The sequence below is a fragment of the Salmo salar genome, chromosome ssa13 (assembly GCF_905237065.1).
Source record: "Salmo salar chromosome ssa13, Ssal_v3.1, whole genome shotgun sequence".
In the NCBI taxonomy this organism is placed as follows: Eukaryota; Metazoa; Chordata; class Actinopteri; order Salmoniformes; family Salmonidae; genus Salmo; species Salmo salar.
In genome coordinates, this window is record NC_059454.1 from 40,936,941 (window position 1) to 40,961,090 (window position 24,150).

The window sequence follows — 24,150 nt, forward strand, 5'->3', positions numbered from 1 at the left end:
CTTGCATTCAATGCTGCAGGCGGAAAAAATATCATACCCTTTTTGACCAGACAGCATCAGATAGATGGGCTACACATACAGAGACAGAGGGGCGATGTTTCGCTCACTCGGATGCTTTCTCCAGTGAGATACATTCAGCCTCTTGCGAATTCAAGGACAATTAAGAAACACAAAGAGACGAAAGATAAATAATTTAATGTTTTATTCTTTTTTTTCTTAGTAAAGTTTTTGGGGAAGCCTGGCTTCCATTGGAATCCATGAATACATGCCACTGTTGCTGAAAACCCTCCCACTTGCTGGACAATAACATTTTTGTCAATTTATTTGCAGCCTGGTCTCATAGACTAGACGTAACATAGTAAATGTAAATGCGAGATACTGAAATTAGTATGATATGTTATGTTGGTATGGTTACATAAGAGAGATGGTTACTTAAGGCAAAAATGAAAGTACTTTTAAGTTACTTTGCAACTACTTAGCCTGTTAGCTAACCTTTCCCCTAACCTTAACCCTTTTAGCTAACCATTCCCCTGATTTTAACCTAACTCCTAAAGACTTAACCCTAACCTTAACCCCTAGCCTAGCTAACATTAGCCACCTAGCTAGAATTTGTAACATATCCTACTTTTTGAATATTCGTAACATATTGTACAGTTGCAAATTCATAACATATTATAAATTTTTCAAATTCGTAACATATTATACAAATTGTAATTCATAACATATCATATGAAAAGGGTGATTGACTTCCACAAATGAATACATACCATACGAAACGTAACATATCATACTAAATTGAGTGTCTCGGATTTATGTACAGAATAATAGGAAATGCTTATAGACCAGGTTGATTTTCGGGTTAGGAAAATATGTATGAACGATAAAAAACAGGTTTGGATAGCCTTTACTCATGAAATAGGTTGATGAATTAAGAATACAGTGTCACGCCCTGATCTGTTTCACCTGTCCCTGTGATTGTCTCCACCCCCTCCAGGTGTCGCTTATTTTCCCCAGTGTATTTATCCCTGTGTTTCCTGTCTCTCTGTGCCAGTTCGTCTTGTATGTTTTCCAACAGTTTTCCCGTTCTCCTGCTTTTTGCTATTCTCCTTTTTCTAGTCCTCCTGGTTTTGACCCTTGCCTGTTTCTGGACTCTGTACCCGCCTGTCTGACCTTTCTGCTTGCCTTGACCACGAGCCTGTCTCCCACTCTGTACCTCCTGGACTCTGATCTGGTTTTGACCTTTTGCCTGTCCGCGACCATTCTCTTGCCTACTCCTTTTGGATTAATAAACACTGTAAGATTCGAACCATCTGACTCCTGTGTCTGCATCTGGGTCTCGCCTTGTGTCATGATATACAGTGGTTTGATTAATCCTGAAAGCTGTTATATTAAAGTTGAAACAATAGGGGTTGAACAATAATCCTGTAAATCTACCCTAATTCTAACATCATGGAACTGTATAACAATGGTCCAGTTGTCGTGAACCGTGCTCCAGGCTTCAGGTTTAACCTTCTACGTGCGGTTAAATTACTGCAAAAAGTTAGGCTAATATGACCCACTAATGCTAATGACCCTCAGGAACAATTTACATGGATGTGGCAGATGAAAGAAAGGTCAACGGAATGGCTACAATTTGAAAGTGACAATTTGAAAGTGACAGTTATAAATGTATGTGGGTATTAGTGACGGGGGATCCCGATCGGGGCACATGTTAAACATGATACAAATTGCTAAATGAAATGGAGAAAACGTTTTATAGCCCATACATCAAATTATGAAGGCACAAAATTACAATTCTGAATAATGGCACAGCTATTTATAGCCTATTTCACTGTGGAAACGGGTCACCAATACATGTCATATTGATATGATTTTCAGTTTGCTTTCATATGGCTGTTTAACATTTGTCTCCAGGGATCATAAGGAAAACAAATGCTATGTGTAATTTACAATCTCCTTCTCCAAACGGCTTACTCATTTACCTAGCTCTTATCAATAGCTCTTATCCATTTATAAATTACAGTGCATGGAGAATGTTATTTATATCGGGAAAAAAAAAATTGCTGCTTTTCCCACTTGGAACCAGCAGGTTCTCGCGACCTTATCCATGCTTTTCTCTCGCATAAAGGTGGTGGAATTATGAGGGAATGAAATGAAGGTCAGAATACGTCTTATCTGTAGACACACCACCACACCTTCATTTCTTATAACTTCACCTAGAGCCAGAACCGTGGGAAGTAGTTTGGGGGTGGGGGTGCTTTTAATTCGGGTGTGTAAATGCACACATTCAAATCTACACTCGTGGCCAAAGGTTTTGAGAATGAGACAAATATTCATTTTCACAGTCTGCTGTATTTTTTTCTGTATTTTTACTTAAGTACTTTACACCACAGGAATTAGAATAATCATTTAGTAATTTAATAGGATCTCTATGGGCACAAATACAAAGATGAGTCCTTTATCTATATCTATTGCCTGTTGTTAACAAGCATATCTGCCTTCTCATTGCCCTCATCGGTTTACACCGCTGCTACTCGCTGTTTATTATCTATGCATAGTCACTTTACTCCTACCTACATGTACAAATTACCGTGACTAACCAATACCACCGCACATTGACTCGGTACCGGTATCCGGTAAATATAGATGAAATAAAAATAAATAAAAAATCCCCTGTATGTAGCCTTGTTATTGTTATTTTATTGTGTTACTTTTTATTTTATTTTTGACTTTAGTTTATTACATAAATATTTTCTTAACTCTATTTCTTGAACGGCATTGTTGGTTAAGGGCTTGTAAGTAAGAATTTCACGGTAAGGTCTACACCTGCACATACGACAAATCAAATTGGATTTGATTGCTCCCAACTCATAGGAATCCTCACCCAGTTGACTACTTTAAAATGGTAGAAGCCCTCAATGGCAATGTACATGCTAAAACGGGTTATGGCCATTATTAGTTATATCTATATGGCAACAGGCACAACTCCGATATAAAGTTTTTTTTTTTTACAGGTCCATCTACTTATATCAGTGCATTGTTAACAAGCTAACCATTACGAAACATATATTCGATCAAATAAGCCTCACGTAGCAAATCAGCAATTCCATTTTTTGCTGACCAAATTCATTGAGTATAACGGTCGTCACCAGTTACCACAACCACAAAGTCATAAACCCCGCCTATTTCTACAATTTATCTTCTTAAAATGTGATTTTAAACCTAACCCAAACTTTAACCCTAATCTCAACCACACTGCTTAACTTATGCCTAAAGGCCAAAAAGATAACTTTTGTTTTCATTCATTTTTACGATATCATTTGACTTTGTGGCTGTGCTATTTAGTGGAAACAGAGTAAAACTTCTCGTTTTATTTTTCTCGCTTGGCCTCTTCCTGTTTGGGGGCCTTCTTTTATTTACGTCATTGTTGTGCGACTACTGGCATTAAGCTAGCGAAAACGTCAGCTAAATGGTCGAAAATACTGCCTTCTATTGGTAAATGATATATTATAAACATAACTTTATTTGCCATATGAGTGGCGTTATCCATCTTTGTAGAAAGGTGTTGATAGGTTTGCATTTCGTAGAAAACTGTGACGTGCAGCTTGCTGGGCTATAGCTAAGGTTAGCAAACTAGCATTCAGTGAAACTTAAAAGATTAAACGTTTTCTTAGTTTTTACCAATTGGTGTTTCTGATGTATTCGATCTCTAATAATTGCCTGTTAGTTAAATAAGTATTAAATACTTGGTTTGCGAGCACGTGCGCGACAAAGCTGCACTCCACCTTTGCAAATCCTCCAAATCAATCACTCATTGGCTCATATTATTGGACGTTGCACAAAGAAAGTGTTTATTATTAGTCCTGTTATTGTTGCAGAATGAGTTAGACAATGACCAGTGGTGGAAAAAGTATCCAATTGTCATACTTGAGTAAAAGTAAAGATACGTTAATAGAAAATGACAAGTAAAAGTGAAAGTCACCAAGTAAAATACTACTAGAGTGAAAGTCAAAGTATTTGGTTTTAAATATACTTAAGTATCAAAAGTAAATGTAATTACTAAAATATACTTAAGTATCAAAACTATGAATAATTTAAAATTCCTTATATTAAGCAATACGGGTGGCACAATTTTCAGTTTTTCAAAATTAAATTAAACATTTGTGTTTAGTGAGTCTGCCAGATCAGAGGCAGTAGGGATGACCAGGGTTGTTCTCTTGTGAATTTAACCATTTTATGTCCCGCTAAGCATTCAGAATGTAAGAAGTACTTTTGGGTGTCAGGGAAATGTATGAAGGAAAAAGTATTTTCTTTTGAAATGTATTGAAGTTAAAGTAAATTTGTCAAAATTGTAAAGTACATATACCCCCAAAAACGACTTTTCACCACTGACAATGATGCTGATGGTTTCCCCTTGTATCTTCTCATAGTTGGGCTCTAGGCTGTGAGTGACACTGCCAGGGAGGGATGAGGATACGGCTGCAGGGCTCAGGCCATGCCGCCGGCCTCCTCACCGAGCTCAATCACTGCCGTCTCTCCCGCCTCTTCTGTGATGTCATCCTCCAGGTGGGGAGCCGCTCCTTCACAGTGCACCGTGCGGTGCTCGCCTGCGCTGGGACACACTTCCGCAGCCTGTTCTCAGGTAGGGGGAAACCGATCGGAACCTCTGGAGCCGGAGCTACGACAACGTACTCTCTGGACTTTGTGTCCCCGGCCAACTTTGAGAAGGTGCTGACGTTCATCTACACCGGAGAGACCTTCACAGACCTGATCGATGTAGGGGTGCTGTATGAGCTGGCAGAGAGGCTGGGGGTGAGAGAGCTGGTGAGAGCCTGTCACACTACCTTCCCTGACCTGCCGCAGCTGGGATCAGGGTCTGCAGACTGTGTGGCGGATGGAGACCTGGACCCTGACATGGTTGCTGCTGCAGCTGGGTCATCAATATGCTCGTCGTCGGCAGCATCTTGTTCCTCTCTGTCGTCATCTGCTGGTCCCTCGGCTGCTCCTACCCCGGCGGCAGCACCATCACCTCTCCCTCTCCCCCAGGGCAGCAGGGTGGCCAGGCTGGGCCGGGGTGGTGGACTTACAGCCACTCTGTCCCTGCCTCTCAAAGCAGAGGATGAGCAGTCTCACCTGGGCTATGGACAGATGGGCTATGGACAGATGGCCGAAGTCAAACAGCTACAGCTGGCTGGAGATCAGCGGAGTTCAGTAGGTAGTCTCTCCACTGTAGCTGTTGGGGCCACCCCAGGACTTCTCCTTCCCTTGCAGCTGAAGACTGAGGAGGGCATGGAGGTGGTGATGGGAGACAGGGTTGGTAACAGTGAGGAGGAACAGATGGTAGCTAGTGGGAGTAGAGCTGGTTCTCCAACTCCATGTGTGTCTGACGCCTGCTCCTTCCCTGACGCGTCAGCCCAGCTGGGAAGGGTGGTCTGTGGGGTGGAGGCTCCCTGCGCCCCCTCCTCCTTTGGAGACCCCCTGGACAGTCTGCAATTGGGGGGGGTGGGTGGGCTTAGCTCTGGCCACACAGGGGTGACAGGGGTCATCTTCGAAGGGGAGGGGAATGAAGAAGATAATGAGGAAGAGAGAGAGCAGCTGCAGGGAGATGAAGAAGGGACTGACGGAGGAGGGGACCAGTGGAGACCCCTGGCTGAAGATGTCATTGAGCTGAGCGATGACGAGAATTACATGGAGGAGGAAGAAGATGAGGAGGACGATGAAGATGAGGACTTTGTGTGTGTGGAGAATGGAGCAGTGGTTAGCAGAGAGGGAGAGAACCCTGGTCAGCTGTCGGGAATGGTGGCATGTAAAGCCTGTGGGATGGAACTGTTAACAGAGTCTGCTGCCCTGAGGGCCCACGCGGAGACCCACCTCACTGAGACAGGGACCTGCAGGGTGTGTGGGGCATCTTTTCCCGGGGATCGCGGGGCCAGCATCACCCACGCCCTGTCCCATGTGGTGTTCTCCTGTGACATGTGTCATCTCCAGTTCTGCAGCCAGGCCAAACTGGTACGCCACCGACGCCAGGCGGCTGCTCGGTACACCCTCCCCAGTCAGCTCAACAACGCCACCAAGGGGCACAACGGGGAGCTGCAGTGTGCCGTCTGTGACAAAACCCTCACCAAGGATTTCCAGGTCAGTGTGGTTTGATTTGCTTCATTTTTCCTGGGTGATTTGGCACGCGTTTTGGCTAATGGCAATGGTGAAATATAGAGGCTGACATAGTTCAAACAAATTCACTGAACTCAAGAGTACACCTTGAGAAGTGGCTAAGACTCCCGAAGATGTGTGTTATCCCTCCTTGTATTGTTGACATATAGTATTGTCTCTCTCCTGCAACCAGGTCATCAGGGATCACCTGCTGAGTCACGTGTCTATCCAGTCACTGAGCTGTAGTGTGTGCCTGTTACCCCAGCCCTCCCTGTGTGCCCTGCTGTGGCACGCCCTCACTCACCTCTCCCTGCCAGTCTACTCCTGCCCGCTCTGCGCCTGCGGCTTCCTGGATCGCCCTCTGCTGGACAGACACATGGCCCTGCATGCCGAGGAGGCAGAGACTGACAGAGAGGCCATGAGGGCTCATAAAGCAGCCGGGGCAGAGGGAGAGGAGGAGCTGCGTTGCTTCTTATGCCCACAGACCTTCCGCTCTGGCACAGCCTTCCAGTACCACCTGAGTTTTCACACCAACGAGACCCAGCCCCAGGGGCAGGGCCAGGGCAGTCAGGGATGGACAGGGAAACGTAAGGCTGACCAGCTGGAGTACTCCTGCTCCTCCTCCTCCCCCCTGGAGGCTGGCAGCCTGGGGAAGCTTGGCAACATGGGCTTCGACCTGGGGATGGGCTCCTTCCGCCTCTCAGACAAGCTGGTTCAGGGGGGCGTGGCATCTGGCTTCTCCGCAGGCCTCCTGTCCAATGGGAACTCCTCTAGCATGGGTGGGTCAGCCATGGGCGCCGCCATCCCCCGGGGGAAATGGTACCGCTGTCGCTTCTGCGGCAAACGCTTCGCCCACTCTGGCGAGTTCACCTACCACCTGCGCATCCACACTGGGGAGAAGCCGTACCAGTGCAAGGTGTGCCTGAGGTTCTTCCGAGGCCGCTCCACCATGATCTGCCACCTGAAGACCCACGCCGGGGCGCTCATGTACCGCTGCACCGTCTGCGGCCTGTATTTCTCCACACTCAAGCTGGTTTCCTCCCACATGGAGATCCACAAGGACCACCTGCCTCCAGACTTCAACATAGAGCAGACTTTCATGTACAATGACCACTCCAAAGAACCCCTCCCCGCACAGGACACCTGATCAGCTACTCCTCTGGTGTCCTTCTGCCTTCATCTCTCTTTCACTTCCTTTTATTTCCCACGTCTTTTTTTTGTCTGCGAGCTTGTCTGTCATGCTCCTCCTCTTCTCTCTCTTTTTCACTCTCTCTGGTTGTGGACCGTATCTATAGACTTGTAGAATGCATTTAACTTGTTTTATGTCTGTATTTGAGATGGTATTTTGGATGGAAGAGACCTGTTTTGTAGCAAAAGCATAAAGGACATCATCTTCTTTCTTGGAAGTAGTTTAGCCACTTGATGGCAGTGTATGCATTGTTGTCTATGGAAGGACTTATTACTGTTTACTATTTGCAAGCTGTCTTCAAGTCCATTGGCTTTTCCTAAATTGCAGTCAAACATTTTCCTAAGTGTACTATTACTCTGTGTTACAAAATGTGTTGTTTTTCTGTCAGTTAAGCACCATGTTCATGTATTCATTTATATATGAAACACATGATGGACCATCTGTGTCTGTCTGAGTGAAACACCATATTTACTACTGTGCACCAAGCGTTAAAGGCCCAGTGCAGTCAAAAACGTAATTTCCCTATGTTTTATATATATTTCCACATCATGTGGTTGGAATAATGCTGTGAAATTGGGACAATTATGTTTGTGAAAAGACGACCTGAAATTCCAGGTTGTTTTAGTGGGATGGAGTTTTTGCCTGCCTGGTGACATCACCAGACGGTCAATTACTTAATAGACCAATAAGAAAAGTTCCAAACCTCTCTGCCAATTACTGCTACTTTTAAGTGTTCCCCTCAGACAGTCCTGGCAAAGTTATTGCTTGCGAAATTGTTCTTTGCTAAGAAGCTATTTTAGTTTATTTTTGACCATTTTAATTGAAAAGAATCACAGTAAGTTACTTCATTGTTACCCAGAAATGATTTGATATTGAGATAAAAACGTCTGCATTGGACCATTAAGTGTACCTGACCAGTCATACTGCACTTTGCATCTGATGAATGAGGCCTTACTGTACCAATTCACTTGGAAACCATTTAGGTATGTTTTCCTCCAAGCATTTTACTTCTTTAGTGATAGACTATTGATAATGCAAACATGATACTGTGGTTCATGTAGACTGTATGTATTAGTGATCAGATGATATGAACAAACAAACGGTGGTTTCCAACTCCACAGTGCCATTAAGTCACACAAGCGGTTTTAAATTCACATGAAATCATGTGTGTTATGCCGTGTCTCAGCATTTCAAAAGCACTACATTATGCTCTGTAGACTTGCATACTTTGGATATGATATTTAAACTCAACTTGTGCTTGTGTTCTATTTGGTGTCTTACCTCATGATGAAACGTTTTATTCTATTAATGCTGTTTTTTTAATTGTAATTTGTATGTACTTTTTTAGTGCGAACTATGAACGTTTTCCATTATCTATACTGAACAAAAATATAAATGCAACATGTAAAGTATTGGTCCCATGAAATAAAAGTTCCCAGAAATGTTCCATACTCACAAAACCTTATTTCTCTCAGATTTTGTGCACAAATTTGTTTACATCCTTGTTGGTGAACATTTCTCTTTTGCCAAGATCATCTGTCCAACTGACAGGTGTGGTTATCAAGAAACAGCATGATCATTCCACAGCTGCACCTTGTTGGGGACAATAAAAGGCCACTCTAAAATGTGCATTTTTGTCACACAACACAATGCCACAGATGTCTCAAGTTTTGAGGGATAGTGCAATTGGCATGCTGACTGCAGGAATGTCCAGTAGAGCTGTTGCCATATAATTTAATGTTCATTTCGCTACCATAAACTGCATCCAACATCGTTTTAGAGAATTTGGCAGTACGTCCAATCGGCCTCAGAACCGCAGACTACGTGTATCTACGCCAGCCCAGAATCTCCACATCTGTCTTCTTCCCCTGCGGGATCGTCTGAGACCAGCCACCCGGACAGCTGTTGGAACTGCGGGTTTGCACAACCGAAGAATTTCTGCACAAACTGTCTCAGGGAAGCTCATCTGCGTGCTCGTCATCCTCACCAGGGTCTTGACCTGACTGCAGTTTGGCGTCGTAACTGACTTCAGTGGACAAATGCTCACCTTCGAACGCCATTCTGTTCACAGTGTGAACAGAGTGCCCCATGGTGGCGGTAGGGTTATGGTATGTGCAGGCATAAGCTACGGATAACGAACACAATTGCATTTTATCGATGGCATTTTGAATGCACAGAGATACCGGAATGAGATCCTGAGGCCCATTGTCATGCCATTCATCCGCTGCCATCACCTCAAGTTTCAGCATGATCATTTACGTCACCCATTGAGCATGTTTGGGATGCTCTGGATAAATGTGTACAACAGCGTGTTCCAGTTCCCGCCAATATCCAGAAACTTCGCACAGCCATTGAAGAGGAGTGGGACAACATTCCACAGGCCACAATCAACAGCCTGATCAACTCTATGTGAAGAAGATGTGTCACGCTGCATGAGGCAAATGGTGGTCACACCAGATACTGACTGGTTTTCTGATCCACGGGCCTACCTTTTTTTAAAGGTATCTATGACAAACAGATACATATCTGTATTCCCAGTCACGTGAAATCCATAGATTAGGGCCTAATGAATTTATTTCAGTTGACTGATTTTCTTATATGAACTGTAACTCAGTAAAATCTTTGACATTGTTGTATATTGCATTTATATTTGTGTTCAGTGTAGTTTCCAGTTCTGTGAAGAATAAAGTTAACAGAAAAATGTTTTGAGAATCCCATTATCTTGTAACTTTTAGACCTAGGCTTGATTTTTCTTCATTGCATTTAATATGTTATGATGTCCACTGCCACAGAATATTACATTTGTCATCACATTTTAATGATGCAAATGCAGTTATGCACAATTGAAAGTGTTTATCTAGTTCCTGCTTCAGGGATAGGTGACCTTTGAAACTGGAACCCTGTTCTGCTCTAGGTAGGCTGCTTCCTCCCATTGTGCCATATGCGGAGTGAAACCTATGTCTTTCCTCCCTCCACTGATCATCATGTCAACATCATTAAACCAACGGAAATGTCCCACTGGACTTTCCAGTGAAAGCAAACATAGGCCAGTATTCAACTAAAAGAATGAGGATTTTGTGTATTTATTACCAAACAATAAAAAGTTATTCCATTTGGGGGCAGTTTCCCAGACACAGATTAAGCCCAGTCCTGGACTAAAGAGCAAGCTCAGTGGAGAATCTCCTTTGGGATAGCAGGATACCAACTCATATAGAAATACTATGAGATATTCATAGTGTTGTCCCTATTGAGAAGTCATCAAAAGGACAAGTTGTTGACTTTTATAATACACAATCATTCTATTTGAAATACTTTTATTGAATGTAACAGGTGACATCATTCAGCATCCAACACATTTCCAAATTCAGTAGCTTTAAAAATATATCGTTAAATACAAATCAGAACATTTGTTAAATATGGATGTTACTGTGTGGAAATTAAGACATGTATATACGTTTGTGTAATCACATTTTTTTATATTTATCAGTTACATTTCAACATTTTTACAAGTTTTTTATACTCAGTAGTTATAAGGATCAATCTTATCTGCGTTGCACAGAGGAAAATGTTTGTTTGCGAGGAAGCATTCCTCTTCACCCTGTGACGTAATGACTGCAATTCTGTCCTCCAGAAGTTCCTAGACATAAGTTCCTGTGGGAGTTTAAAGATGGAAAATAATCTGTAAATGTTTCCTTCCTTCCTCTGTTTACAACATTGATGGGCTGAAAATCAGGATGGTGAGAAAAATGGGAGACAGATTATGAGAGGGACACAGTGTTTGTCAGCCTATAATTTACATGACTATTGCTTATTGACCAAGGCTGCATCTCTAATCTCCACACTTCTCCAAAAGTATGCACTTGCACACTCCCTGTCTTGGATTTAACAATGATGGAAACTCCCTCCAGGCATTGCTTACACTAATCAAATCCTTAAAAATCCATGACAGGGAATGTGCAAGTGCAACCTTTGGAAGTAGGGTGGACAATCTGGTCATAAACAGCAGAGACTGTCAGGAGGCTTCTTGTCTTGTGCCCTGTCTTTTAGCCTCTGAAAGCAGCACACGCTTCAGTAACAGTTCTGAAGTGATTTTCTTTTCTTTCCTCCATTGTCCTTCAGTGATGATGGCTAGTTAAGTCTCAATGTGACACTGTGATGCTTCCTTTTTCTACGAGGCAGCAACGTCAGAATGGCTGGTACTCATGTTGCTAAGCTTGCGTTCCGTCTTCCCCGTGTCTGGTCCTCCTGCTTTGGGCGCAGTTTCTTGGGGATTCAACCCTCCTGGGTTCTCCCTGGGTGTATAGTGGACCACAGCGTTGATCAGGTTGTTGCGGAAGCTCTTGCTGAGAAAGTTGTAGAGGACTGGGTTGGCGATGCAATGGAACAGGGACAGGCACTGGACCACACTGAAGGAGAAGTAGAGCAGCTCCACTGTGTTGCAGCTGAACACGTGAGGGTCCAGATCATCCACCATTATCAGGAACATGACCATGTGGTATGGCAGCCAGCAGAGGACAAACACAAGGGAGTACACATGCACCAGCCACACATCCCGTCTTCCCTGCACGTCTGGAGCGGAGCGCACCGCCCGGGCGATCAGCACGTTACAGGTGATGATGACGGAGACTGGGACCAGGAACTGGAAGATGAGGCAGAGGAAGGATATGGAGACGAACCACTCAATGTAGTCTGGCAGCATGTAGCAGCCGGGCTCGTTCCACTCCAGCAGGTCCATGTGGAAGTTCTCCAGCAGAGCCAGGAACAGGGAGAAGAGCCAGAGACCACCACAGAGTAGCCAGCGGCGAGGTCTGGCCACGGGGAAGCAGGCGGGAGACGAGGGCCTGGACAGGGACAGGTAGCGCTCCAGGGTCATGAAGGCCAGGAAGAAGGAGCTGCTGTAGAAGTTGACTGTGTAGATGAGGTGGGTGACTTTACACAGGAAGCGGCCCCACAGCCACACCTTGTCCATGGTGACCTCCAGCATGAAGAAGGGCATCATTAGAACCACCATCAGGTCCGACAGGCTCACGTTGATGACACAGAACAAGACGCCATTGGCCGAGTGGCGCCGGCGCCAGTTGACCCACACCACGAGGGTGTTCTCAGCCAGCCCCACCATGAACAGCAGCAGATAGAGTAGGAACAGGGCGATCCGCCGATAGTCTTTATCCAGGTTGATGGTGCATTCGTATACGAACCAGGGCGTGCCATTGAAGAAATTAAATGAGGAGTTGTGGAAGTCGTGTTCGTTCATGGTCTGTTGAAAGCAGAGGAAATTGTTAGCTGTGTTAGGAGTTTAGTATTGGGCTAATCAGTTTATAATCAGATGTTACATAATGTAAGCAGTGGAGGACGTGGATTGTTCAAACAAGGATTTCTGGCTTATGAGTTTGCTAATGTAGCCTACAAAGATGAGATGTGAGGAGCATTTCTCTCCATAGAATTGTCATGAATAATTTTTAAATCTACAGCGCCTTCAGAAAGTATTCATACCCCTTGACTTATTAGACATTTTGTCGTCTTACAGCCTTAATTATCACCCATCTACACACAATCTCCCATCATGACAAAGTGAAAACATGTTTTTAGAAATGTTTGCAAATTCTTTGAAAATTAAATACAGAAATATCTAATTTACATAAGTGTTTGCACAGCTGTGTCAATACTTTGTAGAATGACCTTTGGCAGTGATTACAGCTGTGAGTCTTTCGGGGTACGTCTCTAAGAGCTCATCACTCCTGGGTTGTACAACATCTGCCCATTATTCTTTTCAAAATTCTTCAAGCTCTGTCAAATTGGCTGTTGATCATTGCTAGACAACCATTTTCATGTCTTGCCATAGATTTTCAAGTAGATTCAAGTCAAATCAAATCAAATGTTATTGGTCGCACACAGATATTTAGCAGATGTTATCGCGGGTGTAGCGAAATACTAAAACTTTAAACTCGGCCACTCAGGAGCATTCACTGTCTTCTTGGTAAGAAACTCCAGTGTAGATTTGTCCTTGTGTTTTAGGTTATTGTCCTGCAGACTGAACCAGGTTTTCCTCTAGGATTTTGCCTGCGCTTAGTCCATTTTGTTTATTCTTTATCCCAGTCCTTAACGATCACCACTATGCTTGAAAATATGGAGAGTGGTACTCAGTAATATGTTGTATTGGATTTGCCCAAAACACAACACTTTGTATTCAGGACAAAAAGTTAATTGCTTTGCCACATTTTTTGCAGTATTACTTTAGTGCCTTGTTAAAAACAGGATACATGTTTTGGAATATTTGAATTCTGTACAAGCTTCCTTCTTTTCACTCTACAGTATCAATCAGGTTAGTATTGTTGAGTAACTACAACGTTGTTGATCCATCCTCAGTTTTCTCCTATCACAGCTATGAAACTCTGCAACTGTTTTAAAGTCACCATTGGCCTCATGATGAAATCCCTGAGTGGTTTCCTTCCTCTCTGGAAACTGAGTTAGGAAGGTCGCCTATGTCTTTGTAGTGACTGGGTGTATTGATACACCCTCCAAAGTGTAATTAATAACTTCACCATGCTCAAATGGATATTCAATGTCTGCTTTTTAATTTTTTCATTTTATCTACCAATAGGTGCCCTTCTTGGAAAGGCATTGGAAAACCTCCATGGTCTTTATGGTTAAATTCCACTTTGGCATTATGGGATACTGTGTGTCTCAAATCTAAATATAATCCAACTAAATTTGGATAAAGTAAAGAGGTGAGAATGCTTTTTGAAGGCACTGTACCTGAGAAAATATCAGACATTATGGTATGCATATTAGCTAATTTAATAAGCACATTTTGATGTTTTCTAATCTTCTGTTTTCCTCTTTAGTAATCATAATAATATAGCAACAAAATGCATGAATAAATTACTTTCTATATAGTGAAATGAGAGAATGAAATAATAAATATTCACAAATGAAAATGTTTATATATCACTCACAGGCTATCAAGTCTAAACTCAAATCCTTGCAAATTCTACTAGAGGTGAAGAACAGGAGGAAGCAATACAGTTGTCATACATACAGTATCTTGATGTGCTGCGAAGCGGAGTGCCTGGCAATAGATGATGGGTGGTGAGGGAAGGTCCCTCAGCGCAGGTGGTTTTCCTGGTCTGCCTGCTTGGGAAGCTAGCTGTGGCTTGGAGGAGCAAGAAGACCGTACTGGCTCTGGGGTCAGTAGAGAATCTGTGCTTAGTTTAGGCAGACTAGATGAAGCCTTTTCCTCCCCTCATTCATCCCCCGTCCTGTCCCCTCAGAGCCAGAGTTGACAGGACATCCTAAGAAATGGGGTGGGGCTTGGTGGTGCAGAGCAGGAAAGCCTTAGTGGCTGTGGGGCTGCCAGGGGCCAAATACTGGCCTATGTCCCAAATGGCACCCTTTTCCCCCCATTTAGTGCAACATATTTTTTGGCCTGGCCAAACCTAGTGCACTAGATAGGGAGTAGGGTGCCACTGGGGTCAGTGTGACCGTGGCCCGGTGCTCCTACCTGCCAGGCTACCTGCCCCCCACGTAACATTAGCACATAACGATCTGAGAACCATATGTTTCTTCGAGCTTGGTGAGAATGTGGTTGTCCTATTGCTCAGGGTTTCCCAAAGTCGGTCCTGGTCCCCCCGGTGCACGTTTTGTTTTTTTCCCTAGCACTAGACAGCTGATTCTAATAACCAACTCATCATCAAGCTTTGATTATTGGAATCAGCTGTGAAGTACTAGAGCAAAAACCAAAACGTGCACCCAGGGTGGGCCCCAGGACCGACTTTGGGAAACCATGATTTTTGCATACAACCTTGGTGCAGGATGCCCAGCGAGCACATATGTTTCTTAGGTGGGAATTTCGGTACTTCAGCATAACGCTTCCTACAGGTTTCCTCATGGTTCGATTTACAGTCATGTTCTCAGAAAATTTAGAAAACATTCCATTCCCAAGTGGCGCAGCGGTCTAAGGCACTGCATCACAGTGCTTGAGCCGTCACTACAGCCCCATGTTCTATCCCAGGCTGTGTCATAGACGGCTGTGACCGGCAGACCCATAAGGTGGCGCACAATTGGCCCAGAGTCGCCAGGGGAGGGTTTGGCCGGACGGGATTTCCTTGTCCCATCACGCTCTATCAACCCCTTGTGGCGGGCCGGGAGCCTGCAAGCTGACTTCGGTAGCCAGTTGCACAGTGTTTCCTCCGACACATTGGTCCGACTGGATTCTGGGTTAAGCAAGCAGTGTGTCAAGAAGCAGTGCAGCTTGGCAGGGTTGTGTTTCGGAGGACGCATGGCTCTCGACCTTTGCCTCTCCCAAGTCCGTACGAAAGTTGCAGCGATGAGACAAGACTGTAACTACCAATTATATCACGAAGAACAGTCACCCAAGTCATTGACTGTTCTCTCTGCTACCGCACGGCAGCGGTACCGGAGCGCCAAGTCTAGGTCAAAAAGGCTCCTTAACAGCTTCTACCCCCAAGCCATAAGACTGCTGAACAATTAATCAAATGCCCCCCGCCACCCCTTTGTTTTTACACTGCCGCTAATCGCTGTTTATTATCTATGCATAGTCACGTTACCCCTACTTACATGTACAAATTACCTTGACTAACCTGTACTCCGGTTGACTCGGTGCCGGTACCCCCTGTATATAGCATCGTTATTGTTCATTTATTGTGTTACTTTTTATTTTTTACTTTAGTTTATTTTGTAAATATTTTCTTAACTCTATTTCTTGAACTGCATTGTTGGTTAAGGGCTTGTAAGTAAGCATTTCATGGTAAGGTCTACACCAGTTGTGGCCCGCACCCAAGGATGGTGGGCTCTCGTTCTCCGTGGCCGACTTGAGTAAGACATTTAAGCGTGTTGACCCTCGCAAGGCTGTCGGCCCAGACGGCATCCCTAGCCGTGTCCTCAGAGCATGCGCAGACCAGCTGGCTGGAGTGTTTACGGACATATTCAATCTCTCCCTATCCCAGTCTGCTGTCCCCACTTGCTTCAAGATGTCCCTTGTTCCTGTACCAAAGAAAGAAAAGGTAACTGAACTAAATTACTATCACCCCGTAACATTCACTTCTGTCATCATGAAATGCTTTGAGAGGCTAGTTAAGGATCATATCTCCTCTACCTTACACCTTACTTCAATTTGCTTACTCCCCCAATAGATCCACAGACGATGCAATTGCCATTGCACTGCACACTGCCTTATCCCACCTGGACAAGAGGAATACCTATGTAAGTATGCTGTTCATTGACTACAGCTCAGCCTTCAACACCAAAGTACCCTCCAAGCTCACCATCAAGCTCGGGGCCCTGGGTCTGAACCCCGCCCTGTGCAACTAGGTTCTGGACTTCCTGACGGGCCGTCCCCAGGTGGTGAAGGTAGGAAACAACACCTCCACTGAGCACACACCCCACAAGGGTGTGTGCTCAGCCCCCTCCTGTACTCCCTGTTCACCCATGACCACACATGCCTCCAAATCAATCATAAAGTTTGCAGACGACACAACCATCGTAGGCCTGATTACCAACACTGACAAGACAGCCTACAGGGAGGAGGTGAGGGCCCTGGCAGAGTGGTGCCAGGAAAAAAACAGCTTCTATCTCAAGGCCATCAGACTGTTAAATAGCCATCACTAGCCGGCTACCACCCGGTTACTCATCTCTGCACCTTAGAGGCTGCTGCCCTATATACATAGACATGGAATCACTGGTCACTTTAATAATGTTTACATACTGCTTTACTCATTTCATTTGTATAAACTGTATTCTATTTGAGTTAATACCACTCAGACATTGATCGTCTTAATATTTATATATTAATTCCATTATTTTACTTTTAGATTTGTGTGTATTGTTGTGTATTGTTAGATATTACTGCACTGTTGGAGCTAGGAACACAAGCATTTCGCTACACCCGCAATAACATCTGCTAAATATGTGTATGTGACCAATACAATCGGATTTGATTTGATCAGAATCAACGTATATGATCACTATGTTTGATAAACAGTTTCAAGATGACATGGCATCATACCCTGGGTTGTTCTGAACAGAATGAGCCCGTTTGTCAACAATGAAGAAAATTTGCTGGGATCCAAACACATTAAGGCACTTACATTAAACATAAAACAAAATATTAAACAGTACATCATATAACATTATTACACCACTACATATCTACAATACAAAATGTATAATAGCACCATACAACAATATTACAATGTACGTGTGTGTAGAGTGAGTGTGCTAGCGCTTGTGTGCTTATGAATGTGGCTGAACCTTTTGTGTTACTTCACAGTCCCTGCTGTTCCATAAAGTGTATTTTTACCTGATTCTACTGCTTGCATCAGTTATCTGATACGGAATAGAGTTCCATGTAGCCATGGCTCTATGTAGTACTGTGCGCCTCCCATACTCTGTTCTGGACTTGGTGATTGTGAAGAGACCTCTGGTGGCATTGTGGGGTATGCATGGGTGTCCGAGCTGTGTGCTAGTAGTTTAAACAAACAGCTCAGTACATTCAGCATGTCAGCACTTCTTACAAAACAAAGTTGTGATGAAGTCAATCTCTATTACACTTTGAGCCATGAGAGATTGACAAGCATATCATTAATGTTAGCTCCCTGTGTACTTTCAAGGGTCAGCCATGCTGCCCTATTCTGAGCCAATTGTAAATTTCCTAAGTCCCTCTTTGTGGCAACTGACCACACTAGTGAACAGTAGTCCAGGTACGACAAAACTAGGGCCTGTAGGACCTGCCTTGTTGATAGAGCTGTTAAGAAGGTAGAGCAACGCTTTATTATGGACAGACTTCTCCCCATCTTAGCTTCTGTTGTATCAATATGTTTTGACCATGACAGTTTACAATCCAGGGTTACTCCAAGCAGTTTAATCGCCTCAACTTGCTCAAATTCCACATTCATTACAAGATTTATAGTTGAGGTTTAGTGCATGATTTGTCTCAAATACAATACTTTTAGCTTTTGAAATATTTAGGAATAACTTATTCCCTGCCACTCATTCTGAAACTACCTGCAGCTCTTTAAGTGTTGCAGTGATTTCAGTCGCTGTAGTAGCTGATGGGTATAGTGTTGAGTCATCCGCATACATAGACACACTGGCTTTACTCAAAGCAAGTGGCATGTCGTTAGTAAAGATTTAAAAACGTAAGGGGCATAAACAGCTGCTCTGTTGTTGGAAAAGCTTACATTAAAGAATCCCCTCTGTTCTGTTAGACAGGTGACTCTTTCTCCACAATTTAGCAGGGGGTGTAAAGCCATAACACATATTTTTCCAGCAGCAGACGATGATCAATAATGTCAAAAGCTGCACTGAAGTCTAACGAAACAGCCCTCACAATATTTTTATCATGAATTTCTCTCAGCCAATCATCAGTCATTCGTGTAAGTGCTGTGCTTGTTGATTGTCCTTCCCTATAAGCGTGCTGAAAGTCTGTTGTCAGTTTGTTTACTCTGAAATAGCATTGTATCTGGTCAAACACATTTTTTCCCCTAAAGTTTACCAAGGGTTGGTAACAGGCTGATTGGTCGGCTATTTGAGCCAGTAAAGGGGTTTTTACTATTCTTGGGTAGCGAAATGACTTTCTTTCAAGTAGGCTTAAATTGAAGATATGGCTAATAGGAAAAGCAATATTGTCCGCTATTATCCTGAGTATTTTTCCTTCCAGATTGTCAGACCTCGGTGGCTGTTCGGGTGGCTGGTCTTACACGATCCCACAGGTGAAGAAGCCGGATGTGAAGGTCCTGCACTCGCAGGGTTTACACATGGTCTGCGGTTGTGAGGCCGGTTGGACGTACTTCCAAATTCTCTAAAACGACGTTGGAGACTGCTTATGCTAGAGAAAGGTAACAGCTGTGGTGGACATGCCTGCAGTCAGCATTCCAATTGCACGCTCCCTCAAAACTTAAGACTGTCAAGGCTCAGGAGAAGACCCAGATGCAGACAGTTTCAAAGTAATAAAAGTTTATTACAAAAACAGGGGGGGCAGGCAAACGACAGGTCAAGGGCAGAGTCCGAAAGGTACAGAACAGCAGGCAGGGTCAGGGCAGGCAGAATGGTCAAAACCGGAAAAGCTAGAAAACAGGAACTAGAGACAGACAGGCGCATGGGAAAAATCACTGGTAGGCTTGACGAAACAAAACAAACTGGCAACAGACAAACAGAGAACACAGGTATAAGTACACTGGGGATAATGAGGAAGATGGGTGTCACCAGGAGGGGGGGTGGAGACAAGTACAAAGACAGCTGAAACAGATCAGGGTGTGACAGAGACATCTGTGGCATTGTGTTGTGTGACAATACTGCACATTTTAGAGTGCCATTTTATTGTCCCCAGCACAAGGTGCATCTGTGTAATGATCATGCTGTTTAATCAGCTTTTTGATATACCACACCTGTCAGGTGGATGGATTATTTTGTCAAAGGAGAAATGCTCACTAACAGGGATGTAAGCAAATTTGTGCACAAAATCTGAGAGAAATAAGCTTTTTGTGCACATGGAACATTTCTGGGACCTTTAATTTCAGCTCATAAAACATGGGACCAACACTTTACATCTGGCATTTATATTTTTGTTCAGTGTACACTACCGGTCAAATGTTTTAGAACACCTACTCATTCAAAAGTTTTTCTTTATTTTTTATTATTTTCTACATTGTAGAATAAGACATCAAAACTATGAAATGACACATATGGAATCATGTAGTAACCAAAAAAGTGTTAAATCAAAATAGATTTGAGATTCTTCAAATAGCCACCCTTTGCCTTGATGACAGCTTTGCACACGCTTGCATTCTCTCAACCAGCTTCATGAGGTAGTCACCTGGAATACATTTCATTAACAGCTGTGCCTTGTTAAAAGTTAATTTGTGGAATTTCTTTCCTTCTTAACCTGTTGGGGGTAGGGGGCAGTATTGACACGTCCGGATAAAAAACGTACCGATTTAATCTGGTTACTACTCCTGCCCAGTAACTAGAATATGCATATAATTATTGGCTTTGGATAGAAAATACCCTAAAGTTTATAAAACTGTTTGAATGGTGTCTGTGAGTATAACAGAACTCATATGGCAGGCAAAAACCTGAGAAGATTCTGTACAGGAAGTGGCCTGTCTGACAAGTTGTTGTTCATCTTGGCTCTTTTTATTGAAGACTGGGGATCTTTGCTGTAACGTGACACTTCCTACGGCTCCCATAGGCTCTCAGAGCCCGGGAAAAAGCTGAACGATATCGATATCGCTTTTCGCAAGTGGCCGATCAGAGGACAATGGGCTTAGGCGCGTGCCCGAGTGGACCCCGTGCTTTATTTTCTTTCGTCTGTTTACCTAAATGCAGATTCCCGGTCGGAATATTATCGCTTTTTTTACGAGAAAAATGGCATAAAAATTGATTTTAAACAGCGGTTGACATGCTTCGAAGTACGGTAATGGAATATTTAGATTTTTTTTGTCACGAAATGCGCCATGCTCGTCACCCTTCTTTACCCTTTCGGATAGTGTCTTGAACGCACGAACAAAACGCCGCTGTTTGGATATAACTATGGATTATTTGGGACCAAACCAACATTTGTTATTGAAGTAGAAGTCCTGGGAGTGCATTCTGACGAAGAACACCAAAGGTAATAACATTTTTCTTATAGTAAATGTGACTTTGGTGAGTGCTAAACTTGCTGGGTGTCTAAATAGCTAGCCCTGTGATGCCGGGCTATCTACTGAGAATATTGCAAAATGTGCTTTCACCGAAAAGCTATTTTAAAATCGGACATATCGAGTGCATAGAGGAGTTCTGTATCTATAATTCTTAAAATAATTGTTATGCTTTTTGTGAACGTTTATCGTGAGTAATTTAGTACATTTTTTGTAAATTCACCGGAAGTTTGCGGGGGTATGCTAGTTCTGAACGTCACATGCTAATGTAAAAAGCTGTTTTTTGATATAAATATGAACTTGATTGAACAAAACATGCATGTATTGTATAACATAATGTCCTAGGTGTGTCATCTGATGAAGATCAAAGGTTAGTGCTGCATTTAGCTGTCTTCTGGGTTTTTGTGACATTATATGCTAGCTTGAAAAATGGGTGTCTAATTATTTCTGGCTGGGTACTCTGCTGACATAATCTAATGTTTTGCTTTCGTTGTAAAGCCTTTTTGAAATCGGACAGTGTGGTTAGATTAACGAGAGTCTTGTCTTTAAAATGGTGTAAAATAGTCATATGTTTGAGAAATTGAAGTAATAGCATTTCTAAGGTATTTGAATAACGCGCCACAGGATTCCACTGGCTGTTACGTAGGTGGGACGATTTCGTCCCGCCGGCCCTAGAGAAGTTAATGCTTTTGAGCCAATCAGTTATGTTGTGACAAGGTAGCCCTATTTGGTAAAAGACCAAGTCGATATTATGGCAAGAAAAGCTCAAATAATACTTTAAGACATGAAGGTCACAGTATGGAACATTTCAAGAACTTTGAAAGTTTCTTCAAGTGCAGTCGCAAAAACCATCAAGCGCTATGATGAAACTGGCTCTCATGAGGACCGCCACAAGAATGGAAGACCCAGAGTTACCTTTGCTGCAGAGGATAAGTTCATTAGAGTTACCAGCCTCAGAAATTGCAGCCCAAATAAATGCTTCACAGAGTTCAAGTAACAGACAAATCTCAACATCAACTGTTCAGAGGAGACTGTGTGAATCAGGCCTTCATGGTTGAATTGCTGCAAAGAAAACACTACTAAAAGACACCAATAAGAAGAATAGACTTGCTTGGGGCAAGAAACATGAGCAATGGACATTAGACCGGTGGAAATGTATCCTTTGGTCTGGAGTCTAAATTGGAGATTTTTGGTTCCAACCGCCGTGTCTTTGTGAGTTGCGGTGTGGGTGAACGGATGATCTCCGCATGTATATTTCCCACCGTAAAGCACGGAGGAGGTGTTATGGTGTGGGGGTGCTTTGCTGGTGACATTGTCTGTGATGTATTTAGAAATCAAGGCGCACTTAACCAGCATGGCTACTACAGCATTCTGCAGCGATACGCCATCCCACCTGGTTTGGTTTAGTGGGACTATCATTTGTTGTTCAACAAATTGAAGCTGGTTGAGAAAATGCCAAGAGTGTGCAAAGCTGTCATCAAGTGAACTTGATTTTCTTTTTTTACCTGCCTCACGTCACTTCCTGTTGAACAAGGAAGAGCTTGGTTTTGTTTGTTTGGAAAGTTTGTTGTTTTAAATTGTATTGTAAAGTTCTTGGTAGCTAGCTAGCATTCTTAGTTTGGATCCCGTGGCGCAGATGGCATCAGTTGCTGGGACTGCTTGTCTCTTTCCAGTGATCCTGCCAACCAAGGACGGGTCTGAGGAGCTATTTGGCGTCGCAGCTAGCCTAGCTGCTAGCTAGCTGCATATCAAGCTAGCAAGGTTTCTTGAACGAAGCCCGTGATGTGGTTAGCTATTGTGGCTGGGACTGCGGATTGTCCCGGGTTTGAGGATGTCTAGATCCCTGCTGTTTGTTGTTTTCATTCTTCCCCGTGACTTGCCCTGTCTGGAACTGTGAGGAGTAACAGCGTAATCTACGTTGCTAGCTACCATGACAAAGACCAAACCGGCAGGAGTACCGTTGAGGACAGTGGTGTCTCTCTATCACACGTGAAGGATCTTTGAAACAAACAAAAAGAGACCTACAAGCAGTTGTTAAAACAACAAGAAAATAGCTTCAAGTGTTTTGTCAAAATACTCGTGGATTCTACTAATAAAAGAATGGACGACCTGACCAGAGAGGTCCAGGAACTGAAGAACAGTTTGCAGTTCTCCCAGCGTCAGCTCGATGAGTTGAAACAGGAGAATGGCAAGATGACAGCAATATGTAAGCCATTGAGAGAGGACATCAGTTGTGTGTGTGAATCATGATGATCTCGTGGGACAATCAAGACAGAATCTCCACATGAGACCTGGACAGAGTCAGAGGACAAAGTGAGGGAAAAGATCTCTGAGAAACAGAAGATGGACCACGGGAAGATTGAGGTGAAGCGCACCTACTGGACTGGAAAACCCACCACCCGCCCAGGTGATAGGCCCAGGCCAATAGTGGTCAAGTTCCTGAGGTTCAAGGACAAGGTAGCTGTTCTGGAAAGAGCCAAGAACTTGAGGAACTTAGTCCTCTTTGGGGAAGATATATCCTGAAGCTGTGCGCCAGAAGAGGAAAGAACTGATCCCAGTCATGAAAGCTGCCAGAGCACGTTGGGACATTGCTTACATCTGCTATGACAGGCTCATTGTCCACCCTCCCTCCCAGGAGCCTGGAAGGGATGAGAGAGCCAAGCATATGGGTTTGTAGCTTCAACCCCGCAACACACACACACACACACACACACACACCAATTGATTAATGGACTGCTGAATGTATATTTTCTTCTCTTGAATTGTTTGCTCTTTTTTATTATCTCTCTGAAAATAGCCCATATGAATATATGTAGCCTTAGAAATAAGGTTCATGAAATCAGTAACTTGCTAACATCAGATAACATTCATATATTGCCATTTCTGAGACTCACTTAGATAATGAATTTGATGATACAGCAGTAGCAATACAACGATATAACATCTATAGAAGAAACAAAAATGCTTATGGGGTAGGTGTTGCTGTATATATTCAGAGCCATATCCCTGTAATGATTAGAGAAGATCTTATGTCAAGTGATATTGAAGTGTTGTGGTTGCAGGTTCACTTGGCACATCTAAAGCCTTTTCTTTTGGGGTGTTGCCACCAAGAGCTAACAGTCAGTATCTAAATAATGTGTGTGAAATGCTTGATAG

The 24,150-nt window shown here is 43.4% G+C and overlaps 2 protein-coding genes across 3 annotated transcripts; one reads left to right on the forward strand and one right to left on the reverse strand.

Moving 5' to 3' along the window:
- The first annotated feature begins 3,401 nt into the window (after nucleotides 1-3,401).
- On the forward strand, nucleotides 3,402-8,799 carry LOC106567078 (zinc finger and BTB domain-containing protein 39). The gene is made up of 3 exons (XM_014135946.2): nucleotides 3,402-3,495; nucleotides 4,431-6,135; nucleotides 6,344-8,799. The coding sequence occupies exons 2-3, from the start codon at nucleotides 4,468-4,470 to the stop codon at nucleotides 7,295-7,297; spliced, it is 2,622 nt and encodes an 873-aa protein (XP_013991421.1). The 5' UTR covers nucleotides 3,402-3,495; nucleotides 4,431-4,467; the 3' UTR covers nucleotides 7,298-8,799.
- A 1,837-nt stretch (nucleotides 8,800-10,636) lies between these two features.
- On the reverse strand, nucleotides 10,637-14,637 carry LOC106567077 (G-protein coupled receptor 182). Of its 2 annotated transcripts, XR_006758578.1 has the most exons (3): nucleotides 14,379-14,637; nucleotides 11,312-12,596; nucleotides 10,637-11,202 (listed from the first exon to the last, which is right to left on the reverse strand). XR_006758578.1 is itself a non-coding variant. In XM_014135945.2 (2 exons), the coding sequence occupies exon 2, from the start codon at nucleotides 12,591-12,593 to the stop codon at nucleotides 11,508-11,510; it is 1,086 nt and encodes a 361-aa protein (XP_013991420.1). In that variant the 5' UTR covers nucleotides 12,594-12,596; nucleotides 14,379-14,637; the 3' UTR covers nucleotides 10,637-11,507. The 2 variants fall into 2 exon arrangements, 1 of the variants encoding a protein (XP_013991420.1); XM_014135945.2 differs by having other exon boundaries at nucleotides 10,637-12,596.
- Nucleotides 14,638-24,150: the final 9,513 nt, after the last annotated feature.